Genomic DNA, 20176 nt, shown 5'->3' with positions numbered 1-20176 from the left:
CATATCATTCAGTGATGTCATCAGGACCCGCTGAAAATGCTAGTAGTTGGCTATATAGCCAAAATGGACCCACATGTCCAATAGATGGGAGGGGTGGTTAACAATGTGCAGGATCATACATCGTTAACTTTGAGTGTACCCACAAGGTTATATTTTAAGATCTTTCTGAGCAATATCTTCGAGACCTGCCTTGTGCGGTTCTGTGGAGAACATGTTGGACAGAAAAAGCAAAACAATACCCTTCCATATAGTATTTTAGATTAAATATATATATTTTATTATCTAAAATACTATATGGAAGGGTATTGTTTTGCTTTCCAATTCTAGCATACGGTAATCTATACAGAAGATTAACAGTTAGTGCAATATAGAAAGCTTTTGGTTATTATAGGCTTTTTACAAACTTGATTTATTCTATTGCTTGTTGACAATAACTACATTTTTTCTTTTCTTTTTTTTTCTCCCTTCATATGTTCTTGCCTTGCTGTATTAGGCGATGGAGGTATGTTGCTTAATAGCTAATTTTATACATTAAAATAATTGATACTTATGTAGTTTCACGGCACCTGATATATCGGATGCGATATCAGTCGATATATCGATGCAATTTTTATTTTTTTTTACCTGTTCATAACCCCACTATCCACTATGCATGGAGTTGATTTTCTATAGTGTGGCGAGCCACCTAGCCCGAAGCGTGACGAGCGGACGCGGATTACTGCTCTCGCCATGTGTAGTGGATCAACTCCATGCGTAGTGGATAGCGGGGGTTATGAACAGGTAAAAAATCGCTTTGGATCGCATCCGATATATATCGGCCGATATCCCATCCGATATATTGGGCGCCTTGAAACTACACAAGTACCAAGTATTGTTTTGCAAACTTAAATCTTACAATTTTTCTAATTTTTTTGCAGAATTTGCAGAGACTATTTTGGTACCAAAACTTGAACTGCGCAAATATATTGAAGGTTTGTGTTTAATTTTTTAGATGGGGAAGTGGTCCAATATTATGCCAGTGTGTCATGTGCTCTCTATAGACATAGTATTGTGAGGGGTTTATGGAGATTGGACAATACTGGTCTTATGTATGTCAATAGTTGTGTTTGACTGTGCTTATGAAACTAGACCTTGCTGAATTGTAGTGGAAGCGGGTACCATGTTATACGTTGCATTCCTAGTATTCAATGCATGAGTTCACCATTATCCTAATGCCATATTGATCAATACTTGCCCATAATGCTATTTTTAGAAAGTGAAAATTTATAAATAAAGATCACCGCTAAATGTAACTAGTGTAAAACTATATCCACTTTTATTAGAGATGTGGAGATCCGTATTTACCCGGATCTCAAAACAGGGTCTTATTGGCTATCCAGCTGTCACATGTTTTGGAGTCAAAACATGTGACAGCTGATAGCCAATAAGATCCTATTTTGAGATCTGGGTAACTACGGATCTCCACATCCCTATTTTTAATGTAGTTTAGCACGCTTATGCGTAAATTAAAAAAACTGTTTGGCGGAAGATGCTGAAATCTTTATCTAAATGTGTTCATTTTTTATTATAGAGCTGGTTGCAAAGGAGAAGTTGGTGGTGGATGCCAGAGTGTATACTTACGCGTTGGCACTGGAGCATGCTGTGGCAAAACCTTATGAATTACCATTCTTGAAGTGTTGAAGCGATCTCTTATGTGTGTAACTGGACGGTGTCATTCATTTGTGTTATAGCAGCAGTGATCTATTGTATATAAAGCACTTCTTCATTTTTACCTTCATTCCATGACTGTCACATTAGTATTTTATAGAGTTGTAAAAGGTCTGTAGTTATAGAAATAATGTTGGAATTATTTGTTTGCAGCACGTTTACCTGAAATACCCAAATGCATCTGATGAGAACTGATTGTAATATAAGATGCTGGGAAGGCTGTTTATACACATGTGGTAACTGATGAAAACAGGTTGTTAAGATGCGTACACACGGGGCAATATGATCGCTGGCAATATATTGCTCAGCAATCATATTGCCCCGTGTCCCGTTTTCATCTGCGACCAGAGATGGTCGCAGATGAAATTAAACACTGCTGGGTGAAGAGGCAGGGGATGTCGCTGGTCGGAGGAGCATGTTCCTCCGACCAGCGACCATTCAGGGGCTGAAAACGGGAGCGCGCACCCGGCGATTTATCGCTGGTGCACACTCCAATCACTGGGAATATGGTCGCTCAGCGACCATATTCCCAGCGATTTCAGCCCCTATCGCCCCCGTGTGTACACAGCATTACTGGTAAAAAAACCCACCTCAGGCCATGCATAGCTTGGAGCAATAATACCATATGTGTCCTCGCTATAAAATATGTGCCTTTTCCTTTACAGGTGATTTAATGAGTTTGGATGTAATGTTCAGATGTTTGTCTGACTCTAAACAGAATTGCCTCCTGTATATACAGTCTGACTTAGAAGAAAACTATCTACATTTCTTTTCAACATTCAATCAAATACAAAAGTGGGTACAAAAAAATCCCTGTATGAGGACAAAGGGCTACTTTTTATAGTTTTATGTACAGCCTGAGTGTTAATAACAATCTCTACCTCTAAATGCAATGAAAAAGGTTATGCATGGGTTCTAATAACTTATAGTCAGTGTATGTAACTGCTGGAAATTTACCATTTAACTTTCTGTATTACCATAATGCATTCATAGACATGGGAACATTACAATTTTGTTAACATTAAAGAATAAAAATGCTATAAGAAAGTTTACAAAGATGTGTGTTGAAATTGCCATATTGGAGAATTTGCTTCTCAGCTGTGTACACATTAGGTGATTTTTTTTTTCTTTTCTTCTAAACGATATGCATGATAATGCTATTGTTTGTTATATTTACATGCAAATTGTTTAATATGTACGCACTGTATGGTTACTGATGCATGCTCCTGTGAGTCCTGATCTATCCCCTCAGTCAAGATTTGACTGCATGTACAGACGACAATCTTGTCAACACAGCATGCACCTGGATGTGGCCGTTGAAAGAGATTAACGTATATACACTATTAGACAAACGTTTAAACTAAGGTCATAAGTGTCTCTAGATCATGTACAGTTTGTGTGAAGATTGAATGTTACATATCTACATCATTCATTATAGACCATCTTCATTGACTTTTTTGCAAATCTTTACTTAAAAGGACTATGCTGATGTTAGAACATATCTCGTATACCCCTTTCAGACATGTAACTAGGTATTTAGAGTGTATAGTTAATTTTGCTAGGTGCAGTCTAACCTCCTTTCACACATAGCAGCAAATTACCAGGTTAAAAACTGTCAACCTGGTAATTTGACGAATTACACAGGTAATTTGTGTAGTGTGAAAGGATCAACCCGGGTCGACGACCCTGGTAAAAAGCAGGGTTGATGACCCTTTCTCAAACAAATTACCGGATGGAAAAGCTTCGCCCAGTAATTTGAGGTTGTCGGAACGGAGTATTATACAGCTTGCATGTGCAGTGCATTTAAGCCCCATTTCTAAGTGATCCAACTAGATTAAATGAAGCATGGATTGTGTGTTCCACCCTATAATGATGGAACATGCGTCACCATCGCCCACGGAGATAGAAGTGCATGTCAAAGGGTCCACTCGGGTCCTTTTTCTTTGTGAAAGGGTTAAGGACCAGGGATTTTCGCCCCATGTTGAACAGCAAATTACCAAGTAGGAATGTTTAACCCAGTAATTTTATTTTCTATGTAAAAGGGGTGTTACATGATGTGTGTGTGTAATTGTTGGAGAGCTCACTCTGGATTAAGCAGAGACTACTTACTTTGTTAGATATGAGTATTTATACTTGGTTTAGATGGTATTTCAGTGTTAAAAGATTTTTGTTTATTGCTCATTTTATGTTTCTCTTGAAAATCTCAAACATTATATATAACACCATACATAAATGTACACTATGGGTATTTGAATTCCAATAGCCTTATAATGTACAGCAATTAAAAATTATTCACAATGTGATTTAACAATTATTTTGAATGGTTATAAACAAAAATCAAGCCTTAAACACATTTATTGACATAGCACCACCATATTTTGCAGCAATGTACATAAGATATTTGTCTTTAAGTCATCACCACAAATACCTTCGTTTCATTAGATGTGTATCAGTACTTTTTTTTAGGATTATTTTCATTATGGACTAATAAATATTGTGATGTCCAGGCATTTTAACCAATGCTCTTACACATGAATGTGTATGTAAAGCATGGTCTGGATATATTAACTGTGTCAGATCTACCCATGACACTGTATGAAACATAGCTGGCAGAGGTTCTATGTTCTGATTTGTAAAAGGAAAACAATTCAATTCACAATAGACAATATAAAAGTGTCTTGTAAATTAACAAATGTATACGAAAAGTAACCTCTGTACAAGAAACTAGGCTTGCTCATCAAAGATGTTAAATAAAAATTTGGGATCGGCCACATTGCAATACATTGGCTGCTATAAGCCCTTGTATAGTGTAGCTTTTTATACCTGTAGCTTATGAATGCAGGACAACAGTAGTATAGTCAGCATGCCACGTCATCTAAATCACTGCACATTACATCTGACCCACATGCAGTACATCTTGGTTTTACCAAGGTACAAAGTTACTTGCTCTTTAGATTTGTTTTAAAACCGTGGTACCCAATCTCACTCCTCAAGGACCTCTAACCGTTCGTGGTTTTTAGACCACCTATGGATTTTTTGAATTTGCCAGTTGGTGATACACAGTGCACCTGCTGGATGACCTGGAAAACGGCAGGGGTACTCAAGGCCTGGGATGGGAACCACTGCTCTATTACCATTATCAGCCCATTTTATGCACTGTGTTATTCCCAGGAGTGGCATATTAGGTCATTTGGTACTTGTCATTTGAGCCTTGCGGGGCTCGCCCACGCTGCGGGCTCGGTGGCGCGCTACGCTATTTAAAATCAACTCCATGCCAACGTGGATAGTGGAGGTATGAACTATCCATGTTGGCATGGAGTTAAGTTACTTTTTTTTTAACATAGTTTGTGGCGAGCGTAGAACCCGGAAGTAGTACGGCGCCGTGAAACTACACAAGTACTGGTCATTTTGACCATGTTAATTTACTGTCCTTCAACCTAGACATTGGCTGTCAGCCTCTGGATACTGTGATTTCCTACCTGATGTTCACTAAACAGTCAGGAAATCTAGTTTGTTTGTAAATCTTAATTTATATGAAAACATTTAGCAACTTCTAGTTTAGGTTAGTGGCTTATAAATGTTAGAACTTCACTTCTGTAGTTAGAGTTCTTTAAACAATGGTGCGAAAAGCAAACGAAACCAACTTCTAGTGCACCACATAAAGGCCTGCTACCTTGCAACAGTAGTTCAGTTTGAAAAACCATTTCCTATAGATCTTTTGCTAAATCTTCTGATCTTTCATGCAGCACTTAAGATCAGAAGATTTAGCAAAAGATCTTGCTGTAAAAATCATTCTAGTGTGTGGGCACCTTTTAGGAGAAAGTAATAATCTGGCCTACTTTCTCATCTGTATGTTATTCATTTTTCCACCATCCCCAATGCAGCTTCTCACATATACACCTCATGGGGGGGGAGGACTATATACTAATATCACACACCACAATGTCACTAGGTGGCAAAGATTATGAATATGGTTCCAATGTTACATTTGCACAACATTGCATATGCTCACAGCCAGATCCAGCAGCATAATTCCCTGTCGCTGTTACATCACATGATAAAATGAAGGGGAATTATATTGTGCTGGTTACTTAGATAAAACATTAGACCGCTATGGCCTATGCTCTGAACTTCCACAATGTGACTACATGAATACTGCGGTCAGACCTTATCTTTATTAATATTATCAATGTCCTGATATTATAAAAGTGACCAGGCCTACACAGGTTGCAATTTGCAGAGTGTTCTAAGTGATGCAAGATCCCTCAGCACACAGTGATGTGTCAGCCCTGTGTGCTGAGCGATCTGTCAGGGCCAGTGTTCTCTGGTGTGAACATTGGCCCCGTCCTGCGAGATGCTAGATTTATCCATCATGCTGGATATTAATTTGCCGGGCGATAGCAACGCGCATTTAAAGTATTATGCCCCTACAAATGGAGCGATGTAGGGGCATTTTCAAAAAAATCCAGTGGGATTGCTTAGAACTGGGGTAGCCAACTCCAGTCCTCGAGAGCTACCAACAGTTAATGTTTTCCAGATCTCCTCACAGAATCACAAGGGAAGTAATTAGCTCCACCTGTGGATATTTCAAAATGTCAGTGAGTAATGAGTGCACCTGTGCAGCAGCTAAGTTCTCTTGAAACTGTTGGTAGCTTTCGAGGACTGGAGTTGGTTACCACTGGCTTCGAAAACGTCCCTATATCGCTGCATGTGTAGGACCCATAAGGCGTATCTAGTAGAAAGAGCTCATTTCTTCCTATGCCTAAAAAGACACTTTATTCCCAATGTGCAAATGTTTTCTCAATAATTTCTTCTTGCTGCTGTTTGTGTAGAGTTGCAATACCAACTGCTGGTGCAGGAAGAGGCGGTCTGCTTACAAGACGCAACTGTAAGGAAACAAAGCATACATTTATAAAATCACATTACACTACAGGTCCCAGTTCTACTGCATTAATAAAATCCAAACCCACAATGTGTGAAAAGAATTATCTGTCCATAAAACAATGTACCATATATACTCGAGTATAATTCGATCCGAATATAAGCAGAGACACCTAATTTTACAACAAAAAAACTGGGAAAACTTATTGACTCAAGTGGGTCCCTCACTCGAATATAAGCCGAGGGGGACTTTTTCAGCATAAAAAATGTTCTGAAAAAGTAGGCTTATACTCGAGTATATATGATACTCATTTCTACCCAATATAGTGAATGCATAACTACCAGAATATTTTAAGTATTTGCCAAGAAATATGAGGAAATCTTAAACCTATGTAATACAGAGGAGGCAATGAAGATTACTAAACCTGCTCCTGTATTGCGTTCTTTTGTTGTACTATTGCAATGCCTATATACAGTACAGAAATAGTATTAGAGCCTTGTAAAGCTGGGTACAATTTGTCCTGTAATCATAATACCTGCCATCAATTTGCATTACCATAACGTAGCCTGTACACACAGTTCAATCTGATTATTAATTTATAGTTGCGTTGTCTCATTAAAATTTATTGGAGACATTTTCCTTCACAATTATTTTGCAGAGCCTGCTAGAGTGAAGCAAACGAACAAGACTTGTGCTTGTGTGCCATGTGATAAACCAGGACCATTAAGGGGGGGTAGGGGAGATAGTCAATTACATGTCAAATTTTTCAAGTTAAAAAAACTGCACTTTTCAGCATTTTTTGGTCTACCTTAAATTTTACCAATTTTTCGATTGTCGACATGTTTTACCAATGCAGTTTTGACTTTAAAAAAAAGTGAAACTGCATCAGCAAAACATTACTAGAACTGCATGAAAACAGTCACAATTGAATACTAAAGTCAATTATTTTCGGTCATGACTGAGTATAATTGCCCAGTGTGTATGAACCTTTAGAGTACGCATACCTGTCACCTTCGATTTGTTTCCCCATACCCCTTTTACCTGACATAAAAACATAGAATTTGACAGCAGATAAGAACCATTTGGCCCATCTGTTTGTATTTCTTCTCTTGCACATGTGAGATTCAGTATGTGGGAGGAGGAAAACTTTGTGCAAATCTTTGCACTTACCAAAAGTAACACCTGAAAAACGGAGCCCAGCACCAATTACCATCTGACTATCTTCTGTGAGGACTTTTTGGTGATCTTTGTTTTGTGGTAAGATTGCACAGGCTACATGCACCTTCTGCCGCCCATACATGCACCGATCCCGGCGGTGCGATGTGTGCTTTGAGGTTCACGCTCCCGCGGCACCTCATTGCACAGTACAAAAAGTATGTGCTGCACATACTTTTTGTACTTGATATTCATCACATCGCATTGCATGCAATGCGATGTGATGGATGCTATTTAAGCCCACAACGCACGCTGGGATCGTAGCGTGTATGGGCAGCTTTCGGTCTTTTTTCTTTTCCATACTAAACATGAACCTCATTTCACACTACTTTGAAAGTTCACATGCCCAAGTATGGTGTTTTTCTGAACGGTTCTTTTAGGCACGAAGAGCATAGGCCTCATAGAAAGTATTTTGTGGAATTATTTGATGTGTGCCAAACTATATTAAATGAATTCTAGAGTAGTTACTGGTGTAGTAATCAGCAATGGTAAAACACCACTGACAGAATATACAAGAATGGCTTAATAAGGAAGATCACTCAGTTGTGTAATGTTCTTTATTTCAGACTAATTTTCCACCAGGCTGGAGCAAGTAGACCACAAATTCTCCTCCTGGCCATTAGACTGCACCTTATATAAGTCATACTGACCCATCATCAGTTGTAACACAGGGCTGGACGATATATGACCAAATCTTGAGAAGCTGCTTTGTACATATAAAGCAGTGGTAGCCAGCCCTAGCCTACGAGAGCTACCAACAGTTCACATTTTCCAGACAACCTAGCTGCTGCACAGCTGCACTCATTAATCACTGACACATTTTAAAAGATACACAGATGGAGCTAATTAGATCACTTGTGATTCTGTGAGGAGACCTGCAAAACATGCACTGTTGGTAGCTCTCGAGGACTAGGGTTGGCTACCCCAGATATAAAATGTTTATCACCAACTTCTCAAGGTATGCAGTGATCATGTCATGGAAACAGGTTTGGAGCACTGCCACCATCGACGACAATGTGTGCAACATTGAAGGTTTGATTCTGGAGAACAGGCATTTTTGAGTTTGTGATATTGCTGAAGAGCTGACCATTTCAGTGGATACTGTGCACAACAACATTTATGAGCAAATATGGTGTTCATACTGGATACCAAAGTAACTCAAGTATCAGCAGCATGATTGATATGCTGCCGATACTGGGAGGTGACTGATCTGGTTTTGGAGTCCAGCGCACAAGACTGAACAATTTTTAGAGGTGTATTAATGTATGTATGTAGCCCTCTGCCTAATACAGGTAGAGAGTGGTTATATCAATAACCATCCAGGGGGTATACTACCAAGGACAATATGGAGTAATAATGAAATAGAACAGAGTAAAGTTTGTCACGGTGTGGTGCACCAGCAAAAGAAACACTATAAAATAGAACTTTTAATTGATTTGTATTAAAACTGCAAAATACGACAAAACAACACAATGCAATACATATAACACAGACAGTCGACTTACTCCAGATATAACACTTTATTTGCTTCACCGCAAGTAATAAAACTCTAGGGAGTCTATCACTGGAGCAACAATGTATGTGCGGACGATAATTACCAATCATGGTAAAATATACCTACTAATGTGTTGAAAACTTGACAAATAAAGCTCCCATAAGTCTATTTATTATATATAGACCTACGGATATTCATTAACTAGCTACCTCTTCCCCTGAAAAATAAAGGGTTACAACCGTTATATAACATAGCATCAGCGGATGAGGTTCGTTATCTGTTTTCATTAAACAATGGCAACAACCCATTTACTGAGTTAATGCATATAATACTGTACTACAACAATCTCAAATTAACCCATTCACATGGGGCTGATAACCAATGAGAACAGATACTGATACTGCGTTAGCAACATATGAACCTATTTGTGGTTTACCAATTTAAAGTAGCAGAATAAGCACACAGCAACACTTGCCATCGAGTGAGTGGAAGTCTCACATGGAATATATGGGGCACATGGCAACCTCGCACGCTTTTTTAGCATGCACTTAATTAACTGGTCTGTTATATGTTTTGTGTCGTTTGTCATATTTCGCAGTTTTCATACAAATCAATTAAAAGTTATATTTTATAGTATTTATTTTCATGGTGCACCACTCCGTGACAAACTTTACTCTATACAGGGAGGTGGGAATTACTCTATTGTATGCATGCCATGGTGAGAATCTATGTCTTAAATTTGTGAAGCTTAATAGTCTGGCACAGTGCCAGAGCTTTAGGTAGTTATTTTGATGCAGTGTGAATGAAAATTTAATGCCCTACACCTACAGCAATAAGCATTACATGGAAAGGAGTTGAGAGCAAGCAGACTGGCCAATCACCAACAGCCACATGAAGCATGTAGCATCAAACCCAGTAACTTGTTCTGTTTTTGTGCTGTGTGATCTGTCATGTGGTATCTGTAAAATCAGAAATCTCACCTTGCGCCCCAACTGTTTTTCGAACCTTGGTGCAACAAAAGTCCAGGGACCCATATTTTGTGGTTCTTCTTGGCTCCATATGAAATCTATAAAAAAAAAAAAAAAATTACATTATTCAGGTGTCACTAGAAAATTATGGGACATATATAACAGAGTCCGAATATCATGGAGGTGCAGCATTTCTACCTTTCTTTTTTTTTGAACGGCAAATTCAGGTTGTTTTCCCCTAGTAAACTATTTCTGCTTTAAAAATAAAGACCATCTAAGATTGGTCAGCATCCTGCACCTCTGTCAAACTTGAACCCTACTATATATACACCCCCATACGTTTGAAAGTTATACAGCCACAATAACATAACAATGTTATTGCAAGTACTGGTGTGTACAAAACTGCAAAGTGGAGCTTGGTTTTACCATAACTCCCAACTGTTCCGATTTACGCAGGACAGCCAAGTTTCCTTGTGAATGTTCTGCTAACCCTCCAGTGGTCAGCAATGTCCTGTAGTAGTAGTGCAATTAAGAGTCTCTGTCACTTGCTGCTCTGCAAAGCACAGCAGCAGTGAACAGATTATTATTATTATTATCAGTTATTTATATAGCGCACACATATTCCAAATCGCTTTATAGAGACTATTTGAACATTCAGCTAGTCCCTGCTGCAGTGGAGTCTACAATCTATATTCCTACCACATGTACACACACATACATTCTAGGGTTAATTTTGTTGGAGGCCAATTAACCTAGCAGCAGAATTTTGGATTGTGGGAGGAAATTGGAGTACCCGGAGGAAACCCACGCAAGCACGGAGAGAATATACAAACCCCACACAATTAGGGCCATGGAGGGAATGCTGTGAGGCAGCAATGCTAACCACCATTACACCGTCCATGCTGCTCATGTGCAAAGGATTTATTTACAGGAGACAGAGTGACAGGGGGGGTATGGCCACCAACTCACAGAGCACTGGCCATGCCCCCATTAGTAACAGGAGGAAATATAATGTTTCCAACTTTGATCACCCATCGTTAAGGATATTGATCATACACACTAAAGCAGGGGTGGCCAACCGGTCAGAGGTAAAGAGACGAAAAATATCTGTAGTCAAGCTAAACAGCCAACAACATACCCGCGCCTTCGACGCGCATGCCAAAAAAGGGGCATGGTCTATTTGGACCCCTTGGGTGGGTGTGATACACATATGCCTCCAATAGTGCAGTGCCATATATACATATGCCCCCAATAGTGCCTGATACACATATGCTCCCACGGTGCCAGGTATGCCCCCCACGGTACTGGGTATGCCCCACGGTGCCACAAACTGCTATGCCCCCACAGTGCCAAAAGGCTGGTATGCCCCCACAGTGCCAAAAAGCTGGTATGCCCCCACAGTGCCTCAAACTGCTATGCCCCCACAGTGCCACAATCTGCTATGCCCCCACAGTGCTAATTTCCCAGCAGCAGCACTCACCGTTGTTGCTGCTGCTGCCGGGCGTGGAGAGGACAGTCTGGTGTCCCCCTGCAGTCCTGTCATGTCACCGAGGGGAGGAGAGCACAGCACACCGCGCGTCTCCTTCCCCCCCTCACTTCCCTGTGACTGGGCCGTCCACCAATCAAAGCTCGCGGGCCGGCTTCTGATTGGTTGCCGGCCCGCAAGCTCTGATTGGCAGATGACCCAGTCACAAGGATGCACAGTGAGGGGTAGGAGAGATAAGCGATGCGCGCTCTCCTCCCCTTAGAAGGAGAAGGGATTCGAGGAACCGGCAGCGGGTGATGGGGACGGGGACAGACGGTGGGTGGCGGGCAGCAGTGGGAGCAAGAGCCGCACTTTAACAGGGGGAGCCACAGGTTGGCCACCCCTGCACTAAAGGTTTTTTTTTTTTAGCACTATAGCTCAGAAGGGCCCTTATCAGCGATATCTTTTAAAAACTCATGTAATGTGTATGGGGCATTAAACTACTGATTAATATCCATTTTAAAGTATACAATTTTTTTTTTTTGGGGGGGGGGGGAGTTAAAGATATAGTTATCTTAAACACAGAATGGAGAAAGCCAGTGGTTCCCAAATGCACCCTTCAAGGAACTTCAACTGTCCAGGTTTCACATATAGCCATGATTGAGCAGAGGTGAATTAATCAGTACCTCGGTCACTTGGATTTGATCATCTGTGCTAAGCCATGGATATCCATAAAACTTAGACCTGGTGTAGCCAACTCCAGTCCTCGAGAGCTACCAACAGTTAATGTTTTCCAGGTCTCCTCTCAGAATCACACCTGTGGATCTTTTAAAATGTTTCAGCTAGTAATGAGTGCACCTTTGCAGCAGCTAGGTTGTCTGGAAAATGTGAACTGTTGGTAGCTCCCGAGGACTGGAGTTGGCTACCACTAACCTAGACCATTGGGGTAGCTTAAGAACCGTGTTTGGGAAGCAATGGGGTAACCTATCAGCCTACCCCATTACATTACCATGGTGGCTATCCAATTAGCATGTAAATCTGTCATTGATCAGGGAAATAGGCTTTGCAGGAAAGAAACTCGTGTGATAAGGGTGCCATTTCTTTCCTCAAAAATGTATTTGTTTTGCATGAGTAGGGCACACAAAAGCAGAATCCCCAATAACAAGCTCCATCAGACCCATGTTTCCACGATAACACATGGGTTCAGGAACTTATCCCGGATCCCATATGTTCTCACCCAAAAATAGGTAACTTGTTATCAAATAAACTGCACAGTAAAAATGGGCTGTAATAGGTTAGCCCAAAATAGTATTATCATGCTAAATAAGCCAGTTGTTTTTACCTTGCGGCACACTAAATAAGATTTAAAAAATTGCCAAGGCACACTATGAGATCCCCACAGGGCAAAACACATTGGCCCCCACAGGAAAGAACCAAGCCTAGGTCCTCAGATATAAAACAATCACACTGGTCCCCACAGGTAACAAAAATAAAATACATTGGCTCTTTATATGAAAAGAAGATATCAGTAAATAACAGTTGAACTGGTGGTGGCTGTAAACTGGTTTGAGCATCTCTAGATCTGGGAGAACACTTGAGAACAGCTCAAGGCACACTAGTGTGCCCCGGCACAGTGGTTGAAAAACAGTGCTGTAAATTAATGATGGCAATAGTATACCAACTTCTTTGTTTACCATATGCACTAGTTTCTGTTTATGGGGTATCAGACCAATATAGTATTTACAGGTAGTTCGGAAAGTGCCTCCACAGTTAGCACTCTCCTCTGCTGTTGTGAAAGACCAGAGAAGGGACAACACTTTCAACTATTAATATAGGGAAGTAAGAAACAAATTATATTTAATTTGTGTCAATAAACGGTTTTCCCTGTACTAGCAATTACAAAGTATACAATGCTGTGTCTGGGGCCTTTGTTACTACAAAATAAGAGAATGGTTGCGCCTTTTGGGAGCTAGAAGTGTACCTGCACACTGAGAATCTTTTCTTAGTAATGAGAAAGATTAGAATCCCCAAATTTTTAATAATCAGTTGTGGGGGTGCAGTTCCCAATAGTCAAGGGTTAACATAATATGCAAAAAGAGAAAAAGGGACTGTTAACGGGAGCGCACAGACAAAATTTAAAACTTAACTTTTAATCTCTTGGTATATACCTGGAAATTAAAAGTTAACATTTTGTCTGTGCGCTCCAGTTAACAGTCCCTTTTTGCATATTACTTCAAAATAAAACAGCATTAAAATATAAATGGTAACACGTCAAAAACAGTTAATCAAATTCAAATTTCTTACATAGTGTATTTTACAGCCAGACTACAAAATAATGATCTTATTAAAAAATAACCCCCGTTATTTTTTAATCAACTTTTTTTTTTTAATGCGGTGTTCAATAATAGCCCTGTTTTTGCAGCAGAAAAACATTCCGGTATCTCCCGAAGATCCGCTGACCAAATCCGTGATAAGCTCCGGCATCGGAGGATAAGAATTGGCATGAGGACTATTAGGAATGCCATGGTAAATTATTGTGGCTAATTGGATAAGCCCCTTATTTAGAGACAGAAAGAAGAGTATTATAAGATCTCACCTTTTGCGTTTGAAAATGTGCTTATCGCTTGTTGGAGAGATTCTAATGGGAATGGACATAGTTCTTCCATTCTAATAATAGCAAATTTTTGTCCTTGCTGTCCTAGGGTTTCTTTTTGTTTAGCCAAAGCATAGTAGTGTTTACCAGAACAAAGAATGACTGTGTTTACACTGTGGGGAAAAAAAAACAATAAAATAATACATAACTCCATAGCTGTACTGAACAGCATGTATTTACCTAGAAGGGTATTTAAAGCTTCACATACCTGCTTTTTAGAGGTGTTTGATAGGAGTAAAAAATAAAAAACCTGTAGCAATAATTATTTAAATCTAGGTACAAAAGCAGTGAATGCAGTGGGGGTGTCGATGCAGCCAGAAAAAAGCAAAAGGGGGAATTAAATCGCTGTAGAATGGTGCAAATTGCAGTTGCCGCAGTGTTTAAATGCTGACAATGACTGGCAGATTCCACCCTAATTCACACAAAAGTGGTCGCTACACAGCTACGGGATAGCAAATACTTTTGTGCAAGATCTCGCTGTCGTAAAGTATGGCGGGTTCCGCACAGATTCAGCTGGGTAAACAAATTCGCCAGACCCGTAACAATAGCATATTTTATGTAATTCATTTTCAAAATAGAGGCCAATTTCTCAATGAATTTGAGCTATTCATAACTTTTTGCTTATGATAAATGGTGCTCCAGCCAGCTCCTTACTGTTACGGCCATGTGTTTGAAATATGAGAGTTTGGAGCCAATCAGCTGGAGTGCCATTGATTATACTTAATTAGTTTTAAATGGTTAAAATTAATTGATGAATGGGCCTTTAAGTATTTAGGGTCTCATTTTCATATTTTTGTAGCATCAAAATACTGCACTTGCATGAAAATACAGATCATTTTATTATACAATGGACCGGATAAAGATGTGATTGAAGTTGTTGCTGTTTATATTAAAGAAAAAGTGATAGCACTAATATGGTAATTTGGGTTGCCAATCCCGGGATCGGCGCGATCCCAGGATTTTGCCCCAAAATTGCCAGGATTTCAATTCCGGGATTGGAGTTTCCAATCTCAAGATTAGACTAATGCCGAGCAGCGTCTGAGCATCTGCCCAGACACTGCCCGGCTGTTCTCAGCTACAGCGTGTGGCTCTGTGCAGAGTGACGTGGTCAGAGGTGCGTGGGCCGCCAGACTTTCCGGAAGTGCCGCCGCCGCCCCACTGCCTGGCCGCACCACCCAGCCAGCAAACAGAGGGACTTCAAGGGCCTACATCGCTCATGAGCACCACCCGCCTTGGTGAGTAAATGGGAGTGTGTGTGTGTGTGTGTGTGTGTGTGTGTGTGTGTGTGTGTGGGGGTTATTAGGGAAGCCAACCCAGGAATGAAAGGATTGAGCATTTTTTAATTCAGAATCTCGGGATTGAAGAAAATGGAAAATGCCCCGGGATTGGCAACCCTAATGGTAATGCAGCAGAAGGTGCCTGAACTGCATCCTAGAACACAGTATTGAATAATCTCTGATACCACAGGAGTAACCAAGATGCCAGGTAATCTCTGTCCTCTGACAGAGATCCTGGCATTGTTCCTCCCCCTTAATGGTGGTGACATGCCTTCATTTTGGGAAACGGAGGCCATCACCACCCCCACCCTAGCCTCCTGCGGTCTGTGTTGCGGGACCAATCCTACAGAGTACCAAACATTGGTAGTTTGAGCATAGTGCAAGAACAACGTTTGTGGTTTTGTCTCACAACATCAACTCTAATCTAGAAGAGTTGTCATATAATAGTGGTGCAAAATATATAAATGCATTATTACCATTTAGGGTCAGGAACAGGCTCTCCAATAACAGATCTAAAGGTTGTTCCTGGAGCCATATCTTCAAAGCTTGAAACTGCAGCCTGTCACAAACCAAAAATGCAGGTTTAAGAAGATTACTTCACATGCAACAGATCATTTTAGCGAACTATTAAAAAAAACAAAAACAAATAGAAAATCTTATTTTCAGGTTATGTAGGTTTACAAAATACTGCAGCAATGACTATACTGAAATTTTTCAATAACCATAAGCAAGGTAACTCAGGATCATGTTTGGTACTTGTATACTATCACGGCTCCCACGATGGGCATTGTACAGGGAAAAATCGCATCGCATGTGATCGCATGCGATGCCATTTTTCACAGAAATCATGGACATGTGTTCAAATCATGTAAAATGCACCCCAAATGTCATTTTTCACACTATCACCCCCACTATCCACGCCAACCCGAAGCGTGGCGAGCGCAGCGAGCCCGCGAGTGGCGGCGGCACGCGTCCTACGACCTTTTTATACCCCCACTATCCACGTCGGCGTGGAGTTGAGAATAGAAAGTGTGGCGAGCGCAGCGAGCCACCGAGCCCGAAGCGTGGCGAGCCCCGCGAGGGGACGCGGATACCTGTGAAGCCCACGAGGGGACACGGATACCTGTGAAGGTATCCGCGTCCCCTCGCCACGCTTCGGGCTCGGGCACTTTCTATTCTCAACTCCACGCCGACGTGGTCGTAGGACGCGTACCACCGCCCCTCGCGGGCTCGCTGCGCTCGCCACGCTTCGGGTTGGCGTTGATAGTGGGGGTGATAGTGTGAAAAATGACATTTGGGGTGCATTTTACATGATTTGAACACATGTCCATGATTTTTGTGAAAAATGGCATTGCATCGCATCGCATGCGATCACATGCGATGCAAATTTTTTTCACAAATGCATTAAAAACCCGGTAAAATCGCATTGCATCGCATGCCATTACATATGGCATGCGATGGGAGCCGTGATAGTATACAAGTACCTCATGTTTTTATGAGGGCTGATTCGCAGTTGGTAGCAGAGCGAAAAAAGCAAACAACCCCTGGACCAGCCATGTTGCAATGCAAGGGAAACAATCTGTAGTACACTTCTTGCATACATACAGTACTCAAAATATGATGCAGGTTGAGTATCCCTTATCCGAAATGACCTGGACATGTGCATTTTGGAATATTTTTTTTCCATATTTACCTAGTCCCCTGGTAGTGCCCCTATGGTCCCCCGACATCCTCCGTGATCCTTTCCAGCGGCATCTCAGGTCCATGGGGTGCATTGTGCGAATGTGACATCACCGGTGCTCCAGCACAATCGCACAATGAACCCCTGGAACTGGAGATGCCACTGCAGAGGATCCTGGAGGCCATCGTGGACATGGGGGGGGACAAGGTAAGTACAAAGGAAAGGGGTTGAGGGGGGAAAAAAAAAAGCCAAAACCAAAATATTCTGAAAAACCACGGTTTTCGGAATATTTCGGTTTTTGGAATACACGGATAAGGGAGACCCGACCTGTATTTGCAGAGGCAAAGAAATAGTTACCGGATATCTGATCAGCATTTTTGGTGCAGCCACAATGAGAGGTTTTCTGAAATTCCGGATCATTTGCCTGCGCAGTAAATGAAAATACTGTGCTGGGGTGGTTGGGTGCACTACGCTCATATTTACAGTGTCTCCATCTACTCCTTCTTCTGTACTGTCACACATCTGTATAGAAAAACAAATTCCTAGTTGACTTCTCGAAAATAATTATGAAGAAGGCATTGCTAATAAAAGGAACATAGTGGAAATATGCAGAATGAATGCAAAGAAAATAATTGGAGTGTAATGATTTTTACAAACATCTTTGTGTAAGAAAATTAGTGACAAACACAGACGTGTCCACATACATATAAGCTTCTTCTGCGTTAAACAGCCCTTCTAGTCTCACCGGACAACTTTTATGGAGTTTTTTCCATTAAATAGCATCTTATTTGTAAAAGATTTAGTGTGTGACTGTGGCTGTATCTGCATATGAAATACTATGTTACATTGTTTGCCTGGAAAGCACTAATGTTCGATTTTTTTTATGTAGCTACAATTAGGGATGCCAATCCCGGGGCATTTTTTTCAATCCCAGAATTCGGGATTGAAAAATGCCCAATCCCGGGATTCCCGGGATTGGCTTTCCTAATGTAAAAAACCTGCCTCGGCCGCCCCGCATATTTATTTACAGATGCGTGGTGCAGCAGCGAGCCGGATGGGTGGGCGAGCAGGGTAGATGGAGCCAGGGTGGGAAGACGAGCTGGGTTGATGGTGAGCGGGGGTGGTCTGCTTGTCAGCCTGGTCCGCTGCTGGGCGGGTGGGCGCCAGCGGTCTGGTCTGTTGCTGGGCGGGTGTTCGGGCCGGGGACAGCATGGAGGCAGCCTGTGCGGTCCACGCAGCGTGAACTCTGACGTCGGCATGCTGCGCAGAGCCCCACTGCCCGGGACGGGAGAAGCCGGGTAGCTGCTGAGCACCCGCTCAGACGCTGCCCGGCATTAGACTGCGCATGTGCAGTCTAATCCCGAAATCCCGGCGTTTTGGGGGCAAAATCCCGGGATTGGCCACCCTAGCTACAATGGAAGTCAGACACACAATATAGATATGTTGCATATAATTTTAATCAGCAAAAGCTGCGTTTGCATCTTTTTACTCCAATTTGCAAATAAGTTACTATTTAATGGAAAAAGTTGCATAAAGATGCAAGGCTACATGGAGCTCACACACACACATATATATAGCAACTTCGCATGGAGGATAGGTGTATGTGGACACATTTAACTGCCAGATGGGAGGTATGCAAACCTGTAGAAAGCGTTCAATGCGGCAGGAAGAGTGCTCGGGACCAGCACCATCATAGCCATGGGGAAGTAGAATCACAATCCCGCTCTGTAACAGCCATTTGGCCTCACCTATTCAAAAGGTGTAAGAAAAACAAAGGACATGCTGAAACAATTAGCTGTAAATATTTCACAACAGAGGTACACTGTACAGCCAGCAAAATCTATATCCCTGTTTCCAATAACATCTTTCCATCTTGTTTGTTCCATGAAGCAGAGACAACACCTTTACAGATAACCATTCTCTTCCCTGTTCATGAAGCTTGATCCGTTTATTAACATCTAATTTTTTCATTTTGTATATATTTCTCATGTATGGAGACCTGGAAATATTAGAACATGATCTTGCTTCAAGACTTTAAATCTTGAAAATAATGCTGATATCCAACACATACATAGCTTTCCCCACTCTAGTATATAGTACTTCAGGTGGAACCATCTGCCATAAATGCTGCCTGGCTCAACCTTAAATTAAAAAAAAAAACAGTCAAGATCATCAGTTTGAAACTAGCCAAGGTCTTTTATCCCCAGGAGTCTGTGCTTCACATGTGATTGTGAATTTAGGGAGAGATGTATCAAACTTCAAAAAGAGATGAAATGGAGAGTGGTAAACAGCCAGCCAATCAGCTTCTTCCTGCCATGTCACAGACTGTTTGAAAAATGACATTCAGGAGCTGATTGGCTAGTGCGTGATCACTCTCCATTTTATCACTTTTCAAGCTTAGTACATCTAGCCCCCAGTGACATACTTATACACATCATTAAACATACTCCAACGGTGGAATCATTGCAAGCCTATTCGTTTAGGACACCCAAAATGGAGATTTGTGTCAGTGTTTAGATCAGCTAATCCATAATGTATTATGCCTTTCTCAAACAATCTATGGGGTCAATACAATTAGACAAGAGGTGGAGGTGGTAGGGGTGACTTGCTGCTATAACACCTTGGAAATGCCAACAAAATCTGTGAGACTGGATATTCCATAAGTGCGCTCGTTGAAGTGAGTAATTCATGCCCAATTGAATCAAGCTGTATACCTGGAGGCAATCAACCTTTTTTTGTTTTTACTGCCCATAAACCTTGTATGTCACTTGTTGTAGTATAAATTGGCCAACTGCAGCACCATGACTGACATCAAGCACAAGGAAGGGAAGAA

General features: G+C 41.2%; 2 protein-coding genes across 2 annotated transcripts in view; one reads left to right on the top strand and one right to left on the bottom strand.

Annotated features, from left to right (window-relative positions):
- Positions 1–2765, top strand: part of NUDT5 (nudix hydrolase 5) — a 56368-nt gene extending 53603 nt beyond the window's left edge. The window contains exons 8-10 of the mRNA XM_083183471.1: positions 494–502; positions 918–971; positions 1571–2765. Of these exons, the coding sequence (XP_083039597.1) occupies positions 494–502; positions 918–971; positions 1571–1680 (173 nt within the window). The 3' untranslated portion in view covers positions 1681–2765. The remainder of the gene's footprint in view (positions 1–493; positions 503–917; positions 972–1570) is intronic.
- Positions 2766–4044: 1279 nt separating this feature from the next.
- Positions 4045–20176, bottom strand: part of DHTKD1 (dehydrogenase E1 and transketolase domain containing 1) — a 36663-nt gene continuing 20531 nt past the window's right edge. The window contains exons 12-17 of the mRNA XM_083183468.1: positions 18985–19091; positions 17701–17865; positions 16139–16221; positions 14329–14498; positions 10280–10365; positions 4045–6593 (exon numbers count right to left, since the gene is read on the bottom strand). Of these exons, the coding sequence (XP_083039594.1) occupies positions 6483–6593; positions 10280–10365; positions 14329–14498; positions 16139–16221; positions 17701–17865; positions 18985–19091 (722 nt within the window). The 3' untranslated portion in view covers positions 4045–6482. The remainder of the gene's footprint in view (positions 6594–10279; positions 10366–14328; positions 14499–16138; positions 16222–17700; positions 17866–18984; positions 19092–20176) is intronic.

This window comes from Crinia signifera, chromosome 4, assembly GCF_055691185.1.
Source record: "Crinia signifera chromosome 4, ASM5569118v1, whole genome shotgun sequence".
NCBI lineage: Eukaryota > Metazoa > Chordata > Amphibia > Anura > Myobatrachidae > Crinia > Crinia signifera.
The sequence above is the reverse complement of the archived record's forward strand: the minus strand, read 5'-3'. Positions and strand labels throughout refer to the sequence as shown.